Consider the following 24,698-nt stretch of genomic DNA (forward strand, 5'->3'; position numbering starts at 1 on the left):
GGCAGAATCTCGCGAGAATCTCTGCAAAGTTGGGTTGCCATGTTTGTTTTCAACTTTTTTCTGAACATATTTTCTCATTTTGATCTGTTTGAATTCTACCTTTTAAATTGAAAAATAAAACGTTTGCACTTGTCATTAAAACAGATCAATAATTTTAATTGAGCAAAAAATGTGTTTAATAACTTAAACCAACTTTTAACTTGTTAATTAATTTACCAAGTGTTTTCTTTCTTTTATCACAAAAGTGTGATCCACTCTCAGAAGGGGTTTTGGCTCACCAAAGGTCATATTTTCAGTTTTGCTGATGGTTCTGTCTAACATTTTAAATACAAAGGCTTATAAAAAACAGAAAGATCCTTTTATTTAATCGAAAAAGTATATTTTCTAACAGCATCCATTCATTCATTCTGCTTGTGTTTAATTATCTGTAAATGCAAAACTTCACAGTAAACAAATGAAGATAAATCAAATGTTTTACCACAAAACAGGTATAATAAATACAGGGACTAGTATTAACTAGCTGTAATCAAATAAACATATAATTATAAATACAAACAAAATAATTATTAAAAAAGAAAAGAAAAATGTGTTATTGTCCCTCTGGTTATTCGTTTACTGAAATGAAACGTTAGGTACATTTGAACATTCGTTTTGCTTTATTTTATTAGTCAATAAAGGAAAATACGATTGGTATTATGTTTTTCTTTAACATTTATGGAAAACTCAGACGAAGCTTGTTCGGCAGTTGCCTCTGGAACCAAACCTGGCAACCCGCGGGTCTGGTTGGAGCGCTGAAAAACTTGTTGTTGTCTGGGAAAATGGCGTCAAACGTAGAGGCCCCGGATCGCTGGTACCTCGCCCTTCTCGGCTTCGCTGAGCATTTCCGAACGTCCAGTCCGCCGAAAATACGACTGTGTGTCCACTGCCTACAGGCAGTGTTTCAGTTTAAGCCCCCGCAGAGGATTGAGGCTCGGACACATCTCCAACTGGGCTCGGTTCTCTACCATCACACCAAGAACAGCGAGCTGGCCCGCAGCCACCTAGAGAAAGCGGTGAGGGGCGTTAGATGTAGGAAAGAGCGGGGATGCTGAGGAGAGGGGGACGGGTTTAGGCCGCCGGCGGTGAGAACAACGGCCGGCGGAAGTGTTTAAATAACCATTTATTCAAAAAGCCTAAATTGTTCAAATGTGAAGACGGAAGCTCTGTTGGAGTCTTAATTTGGACAACTGTTTGTTGGGTTCTGGTGCCGCATTCAATTAGCTAATGTTAGCTGAAAATCAGCATTGTGAAGTGATCATAGGCTCAAAGTGACATTAGCAAACCTTTTGTTTCGCAGTGGTATATATCTCAACAACTTCCCCAATTCGAAGATGTCAAATTCGAAGCTGCAAGCATTTTGTCTGAACTCTTCTGCCAACAGGTAAGCTCGTGTAATTGACGACAATTTATGTTATTTGGTAGAAACAGCAATCACGGGTGGTGGTGTACTTTATCCTGCACTGTGACATCCCTAAGACGATTTCTATGAATTTTCAGAATTTGGTTGACTCTGCAAAACCTCTGCTGCGTAAAGCCATCCAGATTTCCCAGCAAACCCCGTACTGGCACTGCAGACTGTTGTTCCAGCTAGCGGTATGTATTAACACCGTGGTAAGAATGTAACAAGTGCTCAGATTTGGTGGTCCCAATGTTAAAAAGTTCAGCATTTCTGATTATTCACATGTGATGTCGTTTCAATCAAACCGTGTAAAATAAATCCTGCCTTACAGTAGGAAGTGACCGGAGGCGCTGATGTCACAAGTTCATCATAGCTGGTTTGTCCTCCCAGAAGACTGATTAATACTTCTCCATCTGCGTCGTACGAAGACGTGTAACTAGTGTTGTCAAAAAAATCGATACCTAGATATAAATCGATACTAAAAGTGGTATCTAGATTAGATATTCCATCCCTGTGGTATCAATATTATGGAGTCTCACATATACACAGCCTTCGTCAAGTACACCGACACGCACGACAGCCAGATGCCGTAAAGCAGCCTCCGCCTCCCAGACGAACAGAAGAAGACGCCGCGTGGCTACATTGCAATTTCCCACGCGAGTTGTCTCCGATCCAAGTTTTGTTAACAATGGCAACAGCGAATTTGGGAGGCGCTTCACAGCCCAACTTAATTAGCATACCAAGTCCTACACGTAGTTGTATATTCACGCTTATGTGCTTAAAGGAAAACTCCCGTTTATTGCAACCCGGACTTAATTTCTAGCATGCAGTACGTTTGTTTACTCACGCTGACAACTTTGGTGCTACTTGGATTCCCCGGGGTATTTAGATCCATCGGCAAATCGCCATCAGTGTATATCCATGTAACGGGTGCGGACGGGCACCCATGGTGCAGCCTCGAAATAAGACATCATCTGCACCAAAACATCTTCATGTCGAAAGGTTTTGTTAGGAATCATTATCGTGATTCCCCCTGTTTGTTTGGAGCGGGTCTGGGATTTCTAGGCGTAAACAGACTAGCCGCGGCTAATCTAGCCGGCACTTTTAATGACGTCACTGCCGTGCGCCAATCTGTTTTTATTAAGATTAGATGTACCTTTGTCCTACTGTGGAGAAATTCGTTTTCTCCCTTTATTGACCAACAGAGTTGTTCAAAAGTACAGAACAAAACATATGGCAATACAGCTATGACAAAAATGCAACTTAAACAGTGTTTAAGCAGCAAAACATCACTCTGCAAATAGTGTATATATAGTGAGACAATTCATGATTTAAAGTGTTAACTTTCGCCAGTTTTTGTATGCACGTTTTAAAAAATGCTGATACTTGAAAGGTTTAAGCACTTAATACACTTAATTCTTAACATTTAATTTTTGCAATATAAATTGAGGAATGTTATTTTTTGAATAAGCTTGTTCAATAAATTGGTGTTTTTAAATAGTATCGAAATCGAGTATCGAGTTTTTTTTCCCAGTATCGAAATGAGTTTGAAATTTTAGTATTGTGACAACCCTACGTGCAACATCATTATGCATTGGTGCAAGGGCTGTCCAACAGGCTCACGGAGGCTGACAGAGACGTTCCCAAATTTTTAAATATTTGTCCAAAGTGACGGAGATCGCAAGCTTGTGATTGGTGGGATGAAACGTCCTCAGTAGGGAACTGGTGCTGTCAATTTTCCTCTGTAGTCTTTTTTTCTTTATGAACTTGTGTAATTCTCCTCAAAATGCTAAAAGGCCCTCACATTAGCTTAAAGTAGTTTAAACATGGAAGCATTTGTTATTCAGGTGCAGCTCCTGATCTAGCCGTAAACTCTCCAAACTCTGATGCTGTTATAACCCACAATGCAGCTCGCTCATTCTCCTTCCTGTTGGTAAACGTGATGCCTGAGTTACGTTCCGAAAGCACGTAGAAAACGTTCTACCTCTTTAAATCCACTTGCTACTCATTTTCATGCTTAATGTAAAACATCTGAACCAGTTATCAGTAGGGATGTGTACCGAAATCGGTACTTTTTAAGGTACCGACTGAATTCCATAGTACCGACTGAGTACTGATTCACGTCATTTCAAACGGTGCCTCGTTTCGGTACCCGTCCTTCATAATGAGAACTTGCCTAGACAGCTGCGCATGCGCAAGAGCGTTTTGTCGTCGGTCGCTGCAAGCGAGTTGTAAACAGAGCAGCATGGAAGAAAGAACGCACGCTAAAGCTTGGGTCCACTTCACTAAATGTGATGGGTAACTGGGTGATGATGAAACCAGCGACAACGATCTAAGTGAGACATCCTCATCTTAATCTGCTCCGGAAGGTAAATAAAATGTTTAAGATAACGTTAGCTTGATATGTTAGCTTCTGTTTCGCTAATGGTGCATTTGCTTTCTCCTCGGAACTCCGAATTTCTGACTAGAAGAACATGAATGCGCTCTAAAGTTTGGCTTCACTTTACTAAATGCGACGGGTGATTGGGTGAAGATGAAACCAGTGACAACGATCTAAGTGTGAGGCATCATCGTTTAAATCTGCTCCAGCAGTTAAATAAACTGTTTAAGATAACGTTAGCTTGAGTCAATTCAATTTTATTTATATAGCGCCAAATCACGACAAGAGTCGTCTCAAGGCACTTCACATAATAAAAAGATATGTTAGCTTCCATTGCCACCGTTGTTATCAGCTAATGGTGCGTTCGCTTTCTCCTTGGAAATTCTAACTTCCCAGTAGGAAAAATCAAATGACAAAAGACGGCAAAAGGAATGAAGATACACAGTAAATTTAGTTCACAGCAAAGATGTTTGCTTCAGTTTAATTATCAACTTATAAAACTACAAGGACGATGTTAAAATACAAACAGTTGAATGTTATTTATCGTGATATTTATCAAATATGGTTATACATTGAGAAAAATATATATTTAATTATAAAAGAGAATTAAAATAATGAACACTCACAAGTATCAAATTGGTACAGTTAAGTACCGGTATCGATTCCTAGGTACCGGGAATTAGTACCGAATCGATTCAAATGTCAAAGGTACCCATCCTTAGTTATCAGTGAGAGCTGCACACAGATTTCTCACACAGAAACACGCTTATCAAAACAGAAGCAGATCGGTCAGGTTTTAAAACTGAGTTTCTGTGACAAAGTCCCAGCAGAATGCCGTTGCTTTGTATTTTATTTATTTTTTTGTTCCTGAATGATATAATTTCATTTTTTTCATATTCAAATCAAGTGTTTCTGCAGTTAAATAAACACTAATGACATTTTGAATGAGTCCGTGTTAAATAAAGTGCTTGTGTTTGTTTTTCACAAGAGAGTATCAAGTGATGGAGCCATTATTTCTCTCTCGCAGCAACTTCATACACTGGAGAAAGACTTGGTGTCGGCATGTGACCTTCTGGGAGTCGGAGCCGAGTACGCCCGAGTGGTGGGTTCAGAATATACCAGGTAAATGTTCCATTCCATTTTATTTACAAAGCACATTTCACGGCGAGGCCATCCAAAGTGCATGCAAAATGTCTCCTTATTAGCTGCTGTTGGGACATTTAAGGATTCCGCTGAACGGAGAAAGTGTCATTCATCAAATGGGCACAAACCAACGTATTATGTCGTCAGTGAGAAGATTTAGTAATTTATACCTGTTTATTACCTCTGTGTAACACACTTTATTATGATTTTGTTTTCTTAGTTCTTCATTGTACACAGTGTGATGAGGGTTTGTTTTTACCTTTGCCGACATGTTTCGACGTAATCATCAGTCCGCTACTAGGTAACACAGACCGACATTGCAAAAATAGCACGAAACTAGCAAAATAACTTCAAAAGATCACTGTTGACGACAGGGACACACTAATCTCACACGACGTTACATCCCCGTTCACACAAACACCAACCCAAACAAACCATTGATATAGTAGTCAACAGACTCAAACAGGATAAAACTCTACTCAGAAGAACAAACAGATGATATCACATTTAATAGCAATTTCAACATACTTCAAATACGATGGAACCATCTACAAACAACAGGAAGGCTTTGCCATGGGACACCCCTTGTCAGCTACCCTCTGAGAAGGTTTCATGGAGGACATAGAGCATAAAGCCATAACCACTGCCCCCCCCCCCCCCCCCCCGGACTGTGAAATCAAGTTATGGAATCGATACGTAGATGACATATTAGGCATCATTCCAAAAGGACAAACGGAAACACTAACGGAACACCTGAATGACATCAATGACACCAGCAACAAAATTTACATACGAAGAAGAAGGAGGCAGCAAACTCTCATGGACATGAAAATAACCAGACAGAGAGATGGGACCCTGAACATGAACACATACTGTACAGAAAACCAACACACACAGACCGATATTTATCATGGACATCTGAACATCCTACCATACATAAAATGTCAGTAATCAGAACACTTTACCACCGAGCAAACATAATAACAGAAAAAGAGCAACGCAGACAAGAAGACCAACACATTCAAAACGCTTTAAAAACGTGTGGATACCCGGCATGGGCTAATAACAAAGGAAAGCAACAAGTAACAACAAAAAGAAAATACGAACCAAAACAAAAAAATAGAAAACACTGAGCCAAAACCAGTAATTACACTTCCATACATCAAAGGCATAACAGAAAAGATTATGACGGCAATGAAAAAACACAACGTAAACACACCAACAAAACCATATATGTAGGGCTGGGCCATATATCGATATTTTAAAAATATCGATATCATGTTTAAACAGGATGACTTTATATCTTTATGTTGATATAACTGGTCAAACTGCTATGCTAGCGATTAGCCGCTATGCTAGCGGCATGTTGCTCCGTCTCTAAGTGGTTATTACGTCTATTCCCACAAGTTTGCTCAATCTGAGATCCTCTGGGTAAATGTGCAGCTCTAAACTTTGCATTTGGCGTCCTGGTTTTTAATTATTTGGGGACGTTCAATGCCAACAAGAGTTCTGTTTTTCCATCCTGCTTGTGCAGAGAGACAAGCCAAACCCTTCCCTCCCCTGTGTAATCAGAAAACATCTACGGATAGTCGGAGTGTCCAAATCACCTCAAACTTATTGTAAGGGTTTGAATGGTAAACTATAGGGTTAACGTTTTATTTTGAAGGTGAGCTCAACGGGTGAGAAATTTTGTTCCGGTTCCGTTTTATTCTGCTCTGCTTTGCTATGCTAGTAAATACTCCGTTACGAGCGATTCTGTTGAAAAAGGGGTATTGTGGAAGTTTGACAGCCAAAACATGTATAGAAATAATAAATGTCTTCTTCATACATTCTCCTGCAATGCCCTGGTCCTGTAGAATGATCCCTGGCATTTTTGCTGTGATTGCCTGTTTTTCTGTAAAATCACAGAAAAAGAGAGATGCTCGGGTCGAGCAGGCTGCTTCATGCGCGTTCACGCTCAGGCATAGCCCTCCGAACCGTTCTTTGAATGTTGTTTCAGCTGTCATCCACAATATGAATGTTACAGATACAAATACAAATACAAATGATGTCACTGGTGGTTTAGCTTTGGGCTGCTCGATTATGGCAAAATCAATAATCACGATTATGGTGACTGAAATTGAGATCACGATTATTTAGGACGATTTTTCTATTTATGTTGATTTTATTTGTTTTTATTCAGTCATAAAATTTCTCAGGGCACAATCAGGGCAAAAATAAATAAGAAACAAGATGATCACTAAAATAACTCCTGATCCCCAGTATAAAAAGACCAATATACTTATAGCTCATAGTCTATGACCCAAGGGCTGTAGACCTTGGTTTAACTCATGTAAGTCTAACCAGTACAGACCCAAACACCAACATCTGGCAAATACTGACAGCAAGAATTATACTGTGGCATTTATAACAAATAAACGCAAATAAATTGATGTTCACAAAATGTTGCATAACATTTATTGAAGTCGTGTCAAGGTGCTGTAGGAGTGCACTAGCACTGTGTCCTCAGAGAGATTAGTTATTATTTATCAGCGTGAGGAACTTATTTCTACCTTATTTATAAACTATTTATTTACAAGTCCATCAGTTAATGTAATAATTGTCCCAACCACAGCTGCACCCCCCCACCCCCCAACCTGCTCTCACAGCAAACTGGGCAAGCTGCACGTGTGTTTAGCACGCGCACATTTAGCCGGTTTTAGCGGCTCAGAAGTCCGCAGGTGGGGTGTGTGTCACTCACTCTGGTTAATCCAACAGGGAGCCGGCTCCGAGAGCCGTTTCTGTAGCGACTGGCACATCACTACATCATTCCCTTTCCTAATGTCCTGAAGAACGGTCCGGAGCGCAGGCGGAGTGTTTAGCTAACCTGCAGGAAACGTCGACGACAGTTATCCAGAAAGTAGCTAAGGGTTACCAGAGATGTTTCTGAGGTGTTCGCTAGGTACTTTTAAGATTTAAAAAGTCAAGAAGGGGGTCTGAGAAGCTGTTGGAAATAGCGTCAAAGTCGCCAAGTTGGCAACACCGGAGGAGCGCTTCATTTGCAACTCAGGGCAGCGCAAGTGGGAGGAGCAAATAATCGGCTTGTTTTGTTTTTTATAATCGTTCGAAACTCAGATCGTAATCGTGATTAAAATCCGATTAATTGAGCAGCCCTAGTTTAGCTCATCTAGTAAGACTTCGGGATTTCGTGCAGAAGACCCGGGTTCGATTCTTTATGTGAACATAGTTTATTTAGAGTTTCTTTTTTACATTAATGGTATTTTTTTTTTACAGTAAGATGCCCAAATTTTTATTTGAGACTCGCCGAACGGCATTGAATTCACAGAAAAAAAAGATGTGGGTTCAACTTTCATTTTGGAACAATTTTCCAAGCAAGGGAAGGGAATGATCTGAGCATGCAGGAGGACTGACCCATCATAAACCTTTGTTGGCTCTGCTGAAGAGAAAGGTACAGAACCAAATTATTTAATTAATTAGCGACACGTTCTCCTGTCCTCTGTCCTCCAGGCCACACACACACACAAGGGACTGTCTCACAGGGTATCTGTGGGTCCTTAAAAAGTCTTAAATTAGCGTTTCCAAATTTAAGGCCTTAAAAATCCTTAAAAATGACAAATAATCCTTAAATATGGTTTCCAAAGGTCTTAAATTACCCAAGACCCAATAAACTAGATTATTTTATTTCTATAAAATTTTCGTGAATTTCTAGTTAGTGTTCAGCGTTTTTTGTGTACGATATTGGCAAAAGCGGAACCATACACATGCAGTTGGTTGTGAAAGGGGCCTATTTTTAGATGAGCACATTAGCTGGTTAAGCTAGTGGGAGCTTGCGCCATGAGGAAGGGCAAGTTTAATGGTAACTGGATGGCTAATCCCATGTTCGCAACGTGGTTAGCACCGGTTCCAGGCAATAGCTGGAAATTATAGCTTAAATTTATTTTTAAAAATAGCTTAAATTTGGTCAAAGTGGCCTTAAAAAAAGTTCTTAAAGTCTTAAATTTGGCTCCCTTAAACCTGCAGATACCCTGTCTCAGCTGTTATTTTCGTTCAGGAGTGTGCACGTACAGCATGTGCGCCTCGTGCACGAGCCTTCTATTGAAGCTGCCGTTACGCTTTTGGCCTGAGAGGGCAATCGCGAGCATAAAAATTCAAAACTCCGTAAAGTCCCTTTAAGAGTTTGTAAGGCGTGGGTTACGGCGACCGTAGCCCGAAAATAATACTCATAAAAGAGCAACCAGAGACTCTTGAGTCATTACAGTATAATCGCTTATATGAGTCAATACTGTTAGATTCCAGCCATGTTTGCCCTGATAACTAATATCTCCACAGTGCAGGACCCATTAGATGCAATTACATCATCATAAATTTAGCTTAACATGATAGATTATTTTTTCTGTGGACAAGAAATAGACGATATGGGCCACCTCTAGATGAAATTTAAATCATTTTACTTTAATTATAAATATATAATTAAAAAGTGCCTGTGGGACATTTGATACACCTCTAGCTCTAGTGTGTGTGTGCGTGCGTGCGTGTGTGCGTGCGTGCGTGTGTGTGTGTGCGAGTGTGCGTGCGTGCGTGTGTGTGTGTGTGTAGACATCTGTACCAGAGAATAGGCACTAAGGTTAAAGTTTGACAAGAATCAATACATTTTTATGCATTTAATCTACTGATTTATGTATATAATTTCTCAAGACAGCTTGAAGTGAGTTAACTTGTAAATATTTTACAGGAGGAAAAATATCGAGATATACATCGTAATACCAGAATTCAGCAAAAAGATATCGAGATATAAGTTTGGTCCATATTGCCCAGCCCTACTTATAAGACAGTTAGAAAAAGACTGGAAAAGACTAAATATAATCGGCACAAAAATGTGGAGTCATAGGAAATCCCGTGCAAACTCTGCAATAAAACATACATAGGAGAAACCGGACGCCAACTCAACACATGAACAATAGAACATAGTAACGAGTGCGAGAAGGAAACTAGTCGAAGACACAAGAACAGCAAAACGGGAAGCAGAAAGCACAATAAAAAATCTGCCATAACTGACCGCTGTACAAGAGAAAATCGTATAATGGACGGGCATAACACACGGAGCATCAAAAGTTTAAAAGATGGATCAAAGAAGCAGTTGAAATAAGGAGGCATGGACCCAGGACCATGAATAGGGACAAAGGATAAAGGGAAGTGACGCCACCAACACCTGGTGGTTACCCTGACGAAGACGACGGCAGTGACGTTGAAACATGTCGGCAATGGTAGAAACAAACCCTCATCACACTGTGTGCAACGAAGAGCTAACGAAATCCGAAACAAACGCAGTACAAACGTAACAAAGACACTTTATTATGAGTTTATATTATTAATATGAATGGTTGTCTACTGAAAGGGATATTTAAAGTCAGAATAGTTTCTGATTACTTTCTTGTATTTTTTCAGAGCTTTGTTTCTTCTCAGTAAAGGAATGGTGAGTTTTCTAACCTCTTTCTTTCTTTCATCTTGTGTATAATTGTGTACGTTAAACATTGATTATGGCGACTTCCAACCTTCTAGTTGCTGCTAATGGAGAGGAAGCTTGGTGAGGTTCATCCTCTTCTCACACTGTGTGGAACTATAGTAGAAAACTGGCAGGGAAACCCGATCCAGAAGGAGTCTCTGAGGGTCTTCTTCCTGGTACTACAGGTCACACACTACCTGGATGCTGGACAGGTAGGAGATCTGTTTAAGGAGGATGGATGTTTAAAACATAACTGATGACAGTGTTTGGTTGTTTGTCCCCCCTCCCCTCCAGGTTAAGAGCGTGAAGCCGTGCCTGAAGCAGCTGCAGCAGTGTATCCAGACCATCTCTACACTCCAGGATGATGAGATCCTGCCCACCAACCCAGCAGACCTTTTCCACTGGCTGCCCAAGGAGCACATGTGTGTCCTTGTATATTTGGTAATGCTGAGTTTTTTTTTTTGTTTGTTCACCTGCTGTTATTGTTCTTACTGTCATTACAGAGTAAACAACCACAAATGTTTGATTAGTAGCAAACACTCATGTAGGTTGTGTGAAAGATGAGTTTGAAAATTTTCTTGAAAGAAAAGGAATCACGTCCTACCAATGAGAGCTTGTTGCTAGGGTACCAGAGGGATGGTGAATAACAATGAGTGATTCACATTCGCCTGACCCTGAGGACACATTAGTTAAAAACCTGCTTTTGCTTCGTCGTGTTTCAGGTGACAGTCATGCATTCCATGCAAGCAGGCTATCTGGAGAAAGCCCAGAAGTACACAGACAAGGCTCTTATGCAACTAGAGAAACTCAAAAGTGAGTCTTTAACATTACATCATGCTTGACATTCCTCGTAGCGAGCTTTTCTTTTTAAATTTTGCATACTGATATTTATTATTCTATTCTTCAGTGTTGGACTGCAGCCCCATCCTGTCTACCTTTCAAGTCATTCTGCTGGAGCACATCATCATGTGCCGACTCGTCACAGGGCACAAGGCCACAGCGTTACAAGAGGTACTTTGTTTATCTCCCCATGATCGTCTCTTGGGTTTCGTGTCTTATCGTGTAAATGCAGGGTATCCGCGGGTCCTTAAAAAGTCTTAAATTAGCTTTTCCAAATTTAAGGCCTTAAAAATCCTTAAAAATGACAAATAATCCTTAAATACAGTTTCCAAAGGTCTTAAATTTTCAAAGACCCAATAAACAAGATTATTTTATTTCTATGAAATTTTCATGAATTTCTAGTTAGCCTTCAGCATTTTTTGTGTATGATATTGGCGTAAGCGGAACTGTACACATTCAGTTGGTTGTGAAAGGGGGCTATTTTTAGATGAGCGCATTAGCTGGTTAAACTAGTGGGAGCTTGCGCCATGGGGAAGTGCAAGTTTAATGTAACTGGATGGCTAATCCCATGTTTGCGACGTGGTTGGCACCGGTTCCAGGCAATAGCTGGAAAATAAAGCTTAAATTTAATCATTAAATAGCTTAAATTTGGTCTAAGTGGCCTTAAAAAAGGTCTTAAAAAGTCTTAAATTTGGCTCCCTTAAACCTGCAGATACCCTGAAATGATTCATGTTATGTCACGTTCCACAAATGTGGAATGACCCACCAAACACTACAAGAACAGGGGCTTCCTTTTCGATTTTTAAGAAACTCCTGAAGACCCTGCTCTTCAGAGAGCATCTTCTAAACTAGCACCCTCCCTGCACCCCCCCCCCCCCCTCTACTGTCCACTCCTTGTTCCCTCCTCTCCATGAGTCATCATGCTGCCTCACTGCCACCTACAACTGACTGGAAATTATTTGTAGTTGTTGTTATTGTTGTTGTTGACCTCAAGGGCAACATGCCGATTATCACTTGTAAGTCGCTTTGGACAAAAGCGTCTGCTAAATACATAAAACATGTTTGTTCTAGAAACCTTGAAACTCAGTTTTGTGTTTTCCATTAACTCCTTCTTTTCTGTCTGTTCAGATCTCACAGGTTTGTCAGCTGTGCCAGCAGTCCCCCAGGTTATTCACCAACCATGCTGCTCAGCTGCACACTCTACTAGTGAGTATTGAAGTCTAAGCTCTTGTCTGTTGCTGGTGTGTACCTCTGGTTTCTGTCTGCCACTGACCACGTCAGGCCGGGCCAATCGCTCTGGTCATTTTCTGTGAACACTAAAATGTGATTAGTTCAGATATGATGGCACACACTCCTGTCACTATAGTGGATTGTCCTACACAGTAGTGGTTTGTCATAGGTTTTCATATGATCCTCTTTTCAGAGGAATCTCAGTTTTTAATAAAAGCACCCCCATCCAAGCCTTTCTACCCCACGTTTACTTTAGATCAGGATATGGTTCAGCAATTAAGTACTATTTTCAACACTTGTCACTCCAAAAATAGGACAAAATAATAGAACTCCACTGGCATGTGGGGTGGTGATATTGAATTGTGACCATCTTTGTTGCAGTAGTGCACTTACACCCTTGTGTGTTCATCTTAAAACAAATCTAGCTTCTCCCATTCACCGCCAGTACACTGTCCAGCCTCTCACAAATATGCTAAAGTACCCACGTTGGAATATAAAACTGGTTGTTTTAAAGTGGTAGAACAATTTAAAGATCAACTTCACAGAAAACATTTTTTACTGATTATTTCTGACTATAGTCTGGCTGAACATGAAAATAGTCTCCTACACCTATCTGCTGCATTAGCTTCTGATAGAAAATGGACGGAGAAACTCTAGGATTAGAAAACCCTCTAAAGAATGGAGAATGTTTAAATGTAAATTTAAAATGATAGTCAATGAAGTGTTTAGTCATCGGTTTGTTTTTGTCTCTTTGTCTCAATCCACCAGGGTTTGTACTGTATCTCTGTGAATTGCATGGACAACGCAGAAGCTCAGTTTACTACAGCATTACAGGTGAGCACGTTTGTCTTCACCTGCACCGTAATTGTTCTGATCTCTCTATTTCTCTGCTTTATACTCCAAACGTTTGTTGTATTTCAGCTCACCACTCACCAGGAGCTGTGGACGTACATTGTGACCAACTTGGCTAGTGTGTACATAAGGGAAGGAAACCGACACCAAGAGGTCACTTAAAAAAATATTAGGTTTTTCTTTTTATTATTATTGCAGTCACAATACACTGCAGGTAGTAGTTAAAGGTCGGTGTAATTATGAACATAAGATTGAATAAATGAGTGACAGCTCTTCCACCAGCTAATGAAACGCATTTAAATCCATAGACGGTGTTGCCGTCGCACCAGATCTCCACCAGAGGGCATCATTAAACTCACTTAGACGGTTTTCTTTTTTTACACTTGGATTAGAAAAGAATTAAAATACTGTCCTACAGAGTAAGAGCACAAGTTGTTCTTATTGCTAAAAGTACGAGAAGAATGTGTTTTGATGTGTTTTTGTTCTTGTGTTCTTTTCAGTTATACAATCTCTTGGAGAGGATAAACCCAGACCACAACTTCCCAGTGAGGTAAGGCTTTTTGTGCATTATCGCAACATAAAAGCAGTGTTTAGTTGTCTTAGTTAAAGGTACATGCTTTGTGTCTGTTTGATTTCAGCTCCCACTGCCTCCGTGCTGCAGCCTTCTACATCAGGGGGCTGTTGTCCTTTTTTCAGGGGCGTTACAACGAAGCAAAGTATGCAGACCTCAAAACTTCTGGTCTCCAAAGATGCAAACACGCTCTAGTGCTCATGATTTTTATTTTTTATTTGTAATGTGTTGCAGACGTTTCCTGAGAGAAACCCTGAAGATGTCGAATGCTGAGGATCTGAACAGACTCACTGCCTGCTCTCTGGTTCTGCTTGGCCACATTTTTTATGTACTGGGCAACCACCGAGTAAGAACAAACACTTAGCATACAAAATTATTTTACTGCTTACTTTAAGAAAGAAAGAAACTAGAGCTAGTTTTACATCCAGAAACCTTGGAAGTTTTGACCAGGATTTGCCTTTATAATTTCACCTCGTAGTATTTCCAAAATTAGGAATATTCTGTTCCAGAGTGATGCAGAGAAACAATTTTATTTATATTAGGTCTGTTTCCACAATAGAAACTTTTTACCAGACTTTTGCTGGATGCGTAGCTCCCCTGAACATCAGTAGTAGAGCCCTGCACGGGCCTAAAATCTGAGCCCGTGTCCGGCCCGGCCCGAGGGGGTGGAGCCCCAGCCCGACCCGGCCCGAAAAGGTTTTCAGGATTCTCTGGCCCGGCCCGAGCCCAAGCCCGACTTTTTTTTAACCAACTAAATGAAAACAAAGTGCATCTATCTTGACCAATGTGTTAAAGATGTGCAGGATCCGAGCGTCGCAGAAGTGCATGCGGGAAGCTTCCTGCCACTGAAGCGAGTGTTTTCCAAACCCTGTCGCTCAGAGAGACTTGTCACTTAGAAAATGTTCCCTGATTATGAAACTTTGGCTGAATAGTGCTTGTTCCTGTCTCCAATGTGCGACGCATCCAGGAGCCGTCTGAGGAGAATCCCAGAATCTCACATCCTCTTCAGCTCATATAAGCGCCTATGATTACGCACAAGCGTGACCCAACCCGGTCTCACAGTAGACCGGGTTGGACCTGTTCAGGTTTACGCAGACAATCTTCACATAGAATTGACTTACAGATATAAAATTAATTCAGTAACATATAAAGCATTTTATTTAAATATCCATTCATTATTTTACAAGCACAGAGAGCCGCATCAGATGGATGGAAGAGCCGCATGCGTTCCCAGAGCTGCGGGTTGCCGATCCCTGCTCTAGTTCAAGATATCATTAAAATTCCAAAAGTGCTGAAAAGATTAAAAATGGGGCTTTCCATGCATATACAATACATTACGGTATCCACCGGGATTCCCTGTCTTGAGCGCAACGAATCACAACACAGATTCAGAGACGTGCCGAGTTTGTCATCCAAAATGCTCCGTTTTATAACTTTTGAATGGCTGATCAGATTCAAATAATTCCAACGATTCCTAAAAGTACATAAAAGCAGCTTTCCAGCGATCTATAGCATGAAGCAATCAGAGTTAGAGAAAATATCGCTAGGGGAAATCCTGCTGTACAGCCTGATTGAAATGGAGCGCAGCGCCGCGGTGAAAGCGGATAACGTATAAAATGACATGTTGAGGACGCAAACTCAATACATCTCTTTTATTGTGAGGTAATAATTTCTCCGAGTTTTGCGGTTGCGGGCGGGAGTAGACATGCACGCTGCAGGTGCGGGCGGGAGTGTAACACACGTTGCGGTTGCAGGCTGTAATGGTCAGAAATTCAGCGGGAGCAGGCAGGAGCGGGATGAAGAAAACAGTCCCGCGCAGGGCTCTACTGCTGCGTGTAAGTGTTTTAATTTTTTTTTTAATGATTTCGATTAAAAATAAAGGAGCCCGACCCGTGTTCGAGGTCATTGCACAGTTGTTGGCCCGAAGCCCGGCCATCGGGCCGGGCCGACCCGAGGGCCTAGGGCTTCAGTGCAGGTTTCTAATCAGTAGGTACTCAGAATGGCCCGATGGAGTCACTGAGCAGGACATCAGCAGACGTCGCCAAAACAAATGGCCTTTGTAAAACTGGAAGAGTTGCTGGTAGAGCAGAATGGAAGGAAACATCGGCACATTGCGACCGCTGTGTTGTGAGTTTCGTCATTAATTGGTGCAAAACACGCAGACCGTGCCAAAAGCTGTGAAAAAACATAATCTCCGGTGCTTCCCCTACATAGACTCAGGCGTGGCACTGCACCACGGCTACGAAAACTACTTTATCTGTCTGACACTAAACGGCTACAAAAATGTTTCTGAATGTTCGTTCTGCGTGTTGATTCATAATCGTCTTCATTTTTCTTATTTAACACCGTGTAATTGATGTTATTTTACCTTTGGCTGACATGTTTCGGCTGGAACTTCCGCCTTCGTCAGAGCCGCCAGCTGTCCGTGACGTCACTTCCGTTTATGTGTTGTGAGCATGAAGGACGCGGGCAGCAGAGTACTATGTTGCCCTAGGGGGCGCTATAAATGGCAAGAATTTATACTGTTGAACTGGCTAAATGGATCTGCAAGAAATTTTGTAGATGTCATCATTATATAGTCTTAAGACAACATTATCAATATGGTAATGATCTATCTATCAATCATTTCAATTTTAAATTTGAAAAAATTACTAAAAATCATTGTTTGCTCGTAAGAGGCAAATATTTTTAGGTTATGTTAACTGCATAGTGATTAGTTCATATAACTAAATGTGAAGAGGTTGACTGTTTCTATTTACAAAAGTGCATTTTTAGGCTAGCAGTTGTAGCGCAATTTCCATTATGCCAAACTTCTTGAAATTTGGCACAGAGTTTACCCTTACGTGTTTCATGAAACACTTAAAATATAGTCCTGATTTGAGCACCCCCTTGTGTTTAATATTAGGACTAATTTTTATTGATGGCAAATAACGCAAATATATTTTTATTTTAAGATAAGTTTAACATTTATGATTTTCATAAAAATATAGGCAGATGTCCCACATCATAAAGGTAATCAAGGAATATTTTGAGATTTTTGTACGAAAGCATTGTTTTTTTTTTTTAGGAATTATTTACTTGATGTCAGTTTTTCAGTATTGTTGAATAAAAAAGTAAATAATTTTTGTTAGAATATTTTTTATATAGAGAGTAAATATAAACCATATACAACATTCCACATGTACCTATAGTTATCTGAGAATTTTCTACTAATTTTGTAAAGTAGCATTCTATTTTTATGAATATTTTAATTTTGGGTGTGTTCCTTAAAATTGTTTACCAATTTTTTTTAAAGCAACTGATTTAAAAACAACAGCCTCGTATTCCACATGTTGACTTTGCCACGTGAGAATATTTAGGTAATTTTATGATAATTTATGGATTTTTCAGGGTTTTTTAAAATCATTTGATCAGTAAGTCATGAAATGAAACTCATGGTTTTTGTTGAAATTGCATTAAATCTAGAGACATTAATAAGTACTAATATTCTTCCCAATATACTATTGATGTTTAAATTGTTGTTTGGTAATCTTTAGAGCAAATTAGGATTTTATAATAAAGTTTTTGTTTCGGTTAGTTTAATTATAAATCTCAATATAAATATTTTTTGAAAAATGTTTTATTTAGAAACAATAAAATTACAAAACCTGAATTCTTATGACCCCATGATGGTCCAAGAATATTTTGGAAATTACTTTAAAGGGACTTTATGGAGTTTTGAAATTTTATGCTCGCAATTGCCCCCTCAGGCCAAAAGCGTAACGGCAGCTTCAATAGTAGACTCGTGCACGAGGCGCGCATGCGGTACGTGCACACTCCTTAACGAAAATAACAGCTGAGACAAGGTTTAAGGGTTTAAGGGAGCCAAATTTAAGACTTTTTAAGACCACTTTGACCAAATTTAAGCTATTTTTAAAAATAAATTCAAATAAAAATGTGGGCATCTTACTGTAAAAAAATATACCATTAATGTAAAAAAAGAAACTCTAAATAAACTAGGTTCACACCCAGAATCGAACCCGGGTCTTCTGCACGAGAGTCCGACGTCTTACTTGGTGCGCTAAAGCACCAGTGACGTAACTTTTATCTGTAACATGTATATCCTTGATTACACCTGAAACAACGTTCAAAGAACGGATCGGAGCAGAAATGGCTATTTTGTTGCTAATTTGCAGGAAATCTCTAGAAAAAGTAGCTAAGGGTCCTCAGAAATGTAGCTAGCTTTGTCACTAGGCGTTAGGAACAGCGACAAAGTGGCACTGCCTCTTTCTCTGCTGCTAAAGCTACGGATAGCAAATGCTACGGGCTATGCCTGAGCGTGAACGCGCATGAAGCAGCCTGCTCGACCCGAGCATCTCTCTTTTTCTGTGATTTAACAGAAAAACAGGCAATCACAGTAAAAATGCCAGGGCTCATTCTACAGGACCAGGGCATTGCAGGAGAATGTATGAAGAAGACATTTATTATTTCTGTACATGTTTTGGCTGTCAGACTTCCATAATGCCCCTTTAAAAATAATACATTTTTAATTAATTTAATAAGCATAGTCAGTAATATTGTAACAGTAAATGGTAAATAGCATGTGTTTGTATAGCGCCTTTGTAGGGTTCTACAACCCCCCAAAGCACTTTACAACACAATCTGTCTTTCACTCATTCACACATACAGTCACATGCTAGCGGGGATGAGTTACAATGCAGCCACAGCTGTCCTGGGGTGCACTGACGAAGGGTGAGGCCTGCCGAAAACTGGCACCACTGGTCCCTCTAACCACCACCAGCAGGCAAGGCGGGTTAGGTGTCTTGCCCAAGGACACAACAGCAGCATTCTCTGGTCAGAGTCGGGATTGAACCTGTAACCTTCCGATTACTGGAAGTCCCGCTACACCTCCTGAGCTACTGCTGTCCCATAAAGCACGACTTAACTGACTAAATCTCCATGATCTTTAAAAATTAAACGATGGAACTGAATTGCAATAGGGATTGAGATGTTTACCATACCTATGAAAGATTTTTGCATAGGCTGTGCAAAAGTTTCAAAGAGTTTTCCTGAGTGTTCATTTCATTCTGCCGGTTGAAGTGAGCTGACAGGACGTCGGCAGGAGAACGTGTTTTTGGGGCTTTGCGACGCGAGGAATGGAGAAGGCGGGGGCGGGGCCGTTTCAGTCTTTCACCCATTCATACACGCAGTCACACGCTGGTGGGAATGAGATGCAATGTAGCCACAGCTGCTCTTGGGCGCACTGAGAGGTGAGGCGGCATTCGCTGGTCAGAGTCGGGATCAAACCTGCAACCTTTTGATTACTGGAAACCCCGTTCCACCTCCTGAGCTACACGTGACTTAAATGACTAAATCTCCACGATCTTTAAAACTTTAATGATGGAACTGGATTGTTATATGGATTGAGAAGTCAGCCATGCCTATGAAAGATATTCGTAAGAGCTGTGCAAAAGGTTCAATGAGTTATCCTGAGTGTTCCTTTTATTGCGCAGCTTGACGTGAGCTGACGGGGTGCCGGCAGGAGAACGTGTTGGGGCGGGGCCATGTGAGGGCGGGTGGGGGACTTGCGCTGGTTGGCTTGGAACCCGTTGATAACTGCTTGCAGTTCTAGTTTTGTCTTGATGGTGCTTGAACAGTTTGAAAATGTACTTTGAAATGCTTGAAAAGTGCTTGAATTTGTCAGTGGGAAAAGTGTAAGAACCCTGTAGAAATAAATGTTTCTGTTATTCTTGATCTGAAAGCTTTTAATGCTCTAGCTCACACCTGGTATAGGAGGGATTTATCAGGTCCCTTTAGTTTTTAATCTATCCCTAATTTTGGTTTAGGAACATGGAGCAGGAAATGGGAGGGATTGATGTAAGCGCCCAAACAAACGAACAAAAACGTTCCACGTGTATGAAGCCAGAGCCAGTGTTCGCACTCTGGTTGACTTATTTAAAGAGAGAAAACACTTTTCTATGTAAAGGTTCTTGGTGCGGCGTTTTCAGCTGCAGCCAGATTCAGACTGACAGTTTCATTAGGTTACTGGAGTGTGTGTGGAGTCCACAGACTTCAGTAGCCAATAATACATCAAAGGGCTGCATGGTAGCGCAGTGGTTAGCACTGTTGCCTCGCAGCACGAAGGTCGCAGGTTCGAAACTCGGCTGTGGCCTTTCTGCGTGGAGTTGCGTGTTCTCCCCATGCATGCGTGGGTTTCCTCCGGGTACTCCGGCTTCCCCCACAGATCACAACATGCCCTACAGGTTATAAATTGTAAGTCGCTTTGGATAAAAACGTCTGCCAAATAAATAAACATAAACATGTCTTCCTCTTTTTGAACCTGTGGTAAAGGAAGTTATTGGAGTCTGCTTCTTTAAAAACCGGAGAGAATTCGGGAAAGAAGGTTTACACTGACTATTTAGTTCAAGTCTTCACCAACATGGCTACAGGAAGTCCTGTGTGTGCTGGGTGTGTACACAGTTCATACATTTCTAGTGTCTGGGATGGATAAATGTCACAACAGAAAGCAAAACCAAATGTACGCTCGAGCCCAGAGAGGACGCGTTGTTTCTTGTGACAAGGATGTGTTGAGGGAAGTAAACAAGGAAGAAATAAACTATAAAGAGGGTCATTTCTGTGAGCTGCATGGAACTTTTATTTGAAGTGCATTAGCAGATTGAAAAAAAAAATGTTAATTCACTCTTCTGGGATAAATGTGGCTAAGAGGAAACAGCTATTTAATTTTATTAGGCTAATTCTTTTAACATGAAGTTGAAAGGGTTGTTGATAAAGAATCAAACCTTCTGGTGGTGTTGGTCAGATTGTCCATGCTCCCTCCCTCATAAGACACCCTCTATTCCAGGTTATGAAATCTTAATTTCTTTAAGCCCTGAACACCACATGAATATATTAAAATATCTGATAAATCATTCAGTAATTGTTGGCTTTTCTGGGCTAAACACGTGGAAGGCTAGCTCTTCCCTTTTTAGAGTTTGTAGCAACACAATCTTAAATTTGAACTTGTGTAAACGGAGGAATTGTTTATTTTTTGCAAAGATGATGTTGACCCAGATTCAATTGTCTGAAAAGTTCTGCTTTTCCCTTTTAGGAAAGTAACAACATGGTGGTTCCTGCCATGCAGCTGGCAAGTAAAATCCCTGATATGTCAGTCCAGCTCTGGTCTTCAGCTCTGTTGAAAGGTAGTTTTAAGTATTTGTGTTGCAAGATAATTCAGTGGAAGATGCTCTGCTCATTCTCCACTATGAATAAACTCAACATATGCTTTTGATTCGTGCACCTTGTTTACGACGCAACCCGTGCCTGTGCTGTGCTCACAGACCTAAACAAGGCTCTTGGAAACGGCATGGACGCCCATGAAGCAGCACAGATGCACCAGAATTTCTCCCAGCAGCTGCTGCAGGACCACATTGCTGCCTGCAGCCTCCCAGAGCATAACCTCATCAGTGTACGTCATCACATCTCACTTCAGTTCTGTAACAAATGCACATTTGTATTTCTGATCCAGATGTTTGTTTATTTTTTCTAAAATGCATCTCCTCTATTGCAGCTATTATAATATGTCTGTTTTTCAGTGGACCGATGGCCCTCCCCCTGTCCAGATCCAAGCCCAGAATGGTCCAACCACCAGCCTTGCAAGCTTGCTATGAGGAGCCTCGTGGTGCCTGTGACCATCGCTGGTCAACGATCACAAACAGCAATTTGATGCCTAACAGCCTGCTATCCACACCTCTGTAGCTTGACTGTATTTTATCAAGTGACAGGTTGGACCTTCACTTTATTCGCTTCTCAAGATTTCTTCCTGATTGTCTACTTTTCAAATTTTTTCCCCTTAAAGTTATAAAACTCTTAGACTCTGACGGCATGGACACGTTTGGGGCACCAGAACAGGGTCAGACTGTTGGTTAGGAGTAAAAGACTCGCAGGATCACATCGCCTCAGAACCTTTCCTCACATTTGCCAGTTGTTTTCTCTTTTTTTCATTTAATGGGAAAAAAATGGGTTTGATGGAGGCAGTAAAAAATGTAGAAGAAATAAATTAATTCGTGATGCTATTTTTGTAACTGTTGATAAATATTTTACACCTTGCCTTTTCTTTGTATGGATGCTGTTTTCTCTGTCCCATGCATGGAAGTTACTGACACCGACTCCCTGTACAATAGGTTCTGAGCCGGGTTGCTAACATAAAGTTTTTGATATTTTTTTGCACAAGATTCATGGTAGGAAATGTAGGGACTTGTAACTTATTTTCACAGAATATCAATATTTGAAGTTTCATTTTTACAAACTAGCTATGTAGATTTTTTTTTTTTTTTTATTTTTTTTTAGACAACACCATCCACTATGGCTAAAGATGCATTTAAAAACTACCGGGTAGTAGAATTATATATTATGTTCACTAATACCCTAAAACAACACAGAGTCACTAATGTATTTAAGTTTCAAGATGGAGTAATACCTGTTCTTGTGTATTACTTTTTGAAAATCAAATTGAGACTTTGATTTTTTTTATGGTAAAATAAATTTATTTTATTTTGTTATATTTTCCATTTGTCTTGATAGTTCTAAGTTGTCTTTTATCAGTCTGTTTGTATAGATTTGCCTCTTGTCGAACCTTTACTGTACAGTGACATTTTATAAATTACAGTTAGTAAGGTGTGACATGTATTTTAGCTTTCCTATGTAGTTATCTCAAATGCTTTGTATTTAAAGCACTAAAGGAGTGAAAACACAGTTTTGAGCTTGAGTACTAGCCATATTTTATCCAGTCCCCCTGTTTTTAATTCTTACGTTGTTTTCAATAAATTTCCAATAAAATATGATTGAATTAATCAGTTTATTGATTTTTCACTCTGCACCCATATTTACTTGACAGTGTGGGGAGGGGGTCCTCTGGTATGGAGGAGAGAGTGAGAGGTGCTGCTGTGACCTTGGTGACTTCAAATTATGTTAAATTCAACAACTTGTATGGAAGGTTTGGTTTACTTTTTGGTTTCAGTAGATGATTTAATTGTTTACCTTATCTGCTCCTCTCCAGAGAGACAATGGACAGGGAGATGAAAGTCAAAATGTCCCCATAGGACAGGTTAGTGGAAAAGTTTGTAGTTAGCTGGTTAGTGACGGAGATCCATCAGCATCATTAAATCCTAATTCTACCCACAACCTCCTGCTGCTATTATTGTCGTCAGCAAACATAAAATAAACATCTCAAATGTTTTATTGGAAGTTTAGGATTCTTTAGCGTTAGTATATCCAGCAGCAGAGCTTGGTTCATGCTGTTAACACATTTCTGAAATGAGACCATTGGGTTCAAACAAAACAACTAACCAGGCAAACATGTCTTTTCATGTTATTTGTTGATATTGATTTCATTTTACTGATAACTCATTTCGTTTTTAAAGCTCACTTATTTAAAGATGCACTTTGCAACTTTTTCATATTTTTAAATCATTTTCTTAAGCCACTATGTGCTAAAATGACCCTTTACAGGGTTAATGAAAAGCCACTAAGCCCCCATCTCCTCCTGCGGCCAGAATATTCCACTTGCAACTTTAGAGTTGCCAGTTTTTTCAAATTACAAAACCTGAATTCTTATGACCCCATGATGGTCCAAGAATATTTTGGAAAGTTCTTTAAAGGGACTTTACGGAGTTTTGAAATGTTATGCTTGCGATTGCCCCCTCAGGCCAAAAGCGTAACGGCAGCTTCAATAGTAGACTCGTGCACGAGGCACGCATGCGATACGTGCACACTCTTTAACGAAAATAACAGCCGAGACAGTCCCGTGTGTGTGTGTGGCCTGGAGGACAGAGGACAGGAGAACGTGCAGCTAATTAATTAAATAATTTGGTTCTGTACCTTTCTCTTCAGCACAGCCGACAAAGTTTAAGATGGGTCAGTCCTCCTGCATGCTCAGATCATTCCCTTCCCTTGCTTGAAAAATTGTTCCAAAATGAAAGTTGAACCCACATCTTTTTTATCTGTGAATTCAATGCCGTTCGGCGAGTCAAATAAAAATTTGGGCATCTTACTGTAAAAAAAATACACCATTAATTTAAAAAAAGAAACTCTAAATAAACTATGTTCACACCCAGAATCGAACCTGGGTCTTCTGCACGAGAAAAAAAAATGGAGATGACATACCTGGCACTGCAATCTGGTTCCGTCAAGTTCCCTGCATGTTTTAGATCATGAACACAGCTGATTTGTTTAATTTAGTGACAAATCACTCCTGTAGACCCTAAGGAAGGCTGGGGAGATGTTTCAGCTGTTAGAATAAAGTGTTAAAAGACAAACACACCAAAAGGAGATACTTTTTGATTTGGTTCTACTAAATGGACACTAAGGGTGCCAAAAGCAAGCCAAAACAGCCTAGTCTCCCTTCAAGTTGTTAATTTAAAAACAACCATGTAAATATAATTTTACAACTTGTTAAAAAGCAACAGAATACAGCAAATGACATCTACTTCACTAAGAGTGAATCAACCGAGAACCTCTCTCTGTTGTCTTCTTCGGAGCTGCGGCCAAGGCTGGGACATGTGGCAAAACATGTCTTGGCTTCTTCAGGCAGAGCGGGTTGTGTCTTGCTAAAGGACACAACAGCAGAATACTCTGTCAGAAGCCGGGATTGATCCTTCAACCCTGGGACATGTGGCAAAACATGCCTCAGTCTTGGCTTCTTCTCAGGAGGAAAAGAAACTTGTTAACAAAAGGCAAACAAATGCTTTGCTACTCTGTGTTAAAA

At 40.3% G+C, this 24,698-nt stretch overlaps 1 protein-coding gene across 1 annotated transcript; it reads left to right on the forward strand.

The window, feature by feature from the left end:
* The first annotated feature begins 771 nt into the window (after nt 1-771).
* mau2 (MAU2 sister chromatid cohesion factor) lies at nt 772-22,785 on the forward strand. The gene is made up of 18 exons (XM_015971617.3): nt 772-1,052; nt 1,337-1,420; nt 1,537-1,632; nt 4,846-4,940; nt 10,407-10,434; nt 10,521-10,676; nt 10,759-10,905; nt 11,187-11,277; nt 11,372-11,475; nt 12,433-12,510; nt 13,303-13,368; nt 13,456-13,539; nt 13,887-13,936; nt 14,025-14,102; nt 14,192-14,303; nt 21,045-21,135; nt 21,274-21,401; nt 21,529-22,785. The coding sequence occupies exons 1-18, from the start codon at nt 819-821 to the stop codon at nt 21,601-21,603; spliced, it is 1,797 nt and encodes a 598-aa protein (XP_015827103.1). The 5' UTR covers nt 772-818; the 3' UTR covers nt 21,604-22,785.
* The last annotated feature ends 1,913 nt before the right edge of the window (nt 22,786-24,698 follow it).

Source organism: Nothobranchius furzeri, chromosome 8 (assembly GCF_043380555.1).
Source record: "Nothobranchius furzeri strain GRZ-AD chromosome 8, NfurGRZ-RIMD1, whole genome shotgun sequence".
NCBI lineage: Eukaryota > Metazoa > Chordata > Actinopteri > Cyprinodontiformes > Nothobranchiidae > Nothobranchius > Nothobranchius furzeri.

Bases quoted from the DNA above. Each gene is read 5' to 3' on its own strand.
- mau2 (XM_015971617.3), top strand. From the start codon at position 819: ATGGCGTCAAACGTAGAGGCCCCGGATCGCTGGTACCTCGCCCTTCTC. The intron at 4,941-10,406 runs GTAAATGTTCCA...GTATTTTTTCAG, and splicing joins GTGGGTTCAGAATATACCAG to AGCTTTGTTTCTTCTCAGTA. The intron at 11,278-11,371 runs GTGAGTCTTTAA...TCTATTCTTCAG, and splicing joins GCAACTAGAGAAACTCAAAA to TGTTGGACTGCAGCCCCATC.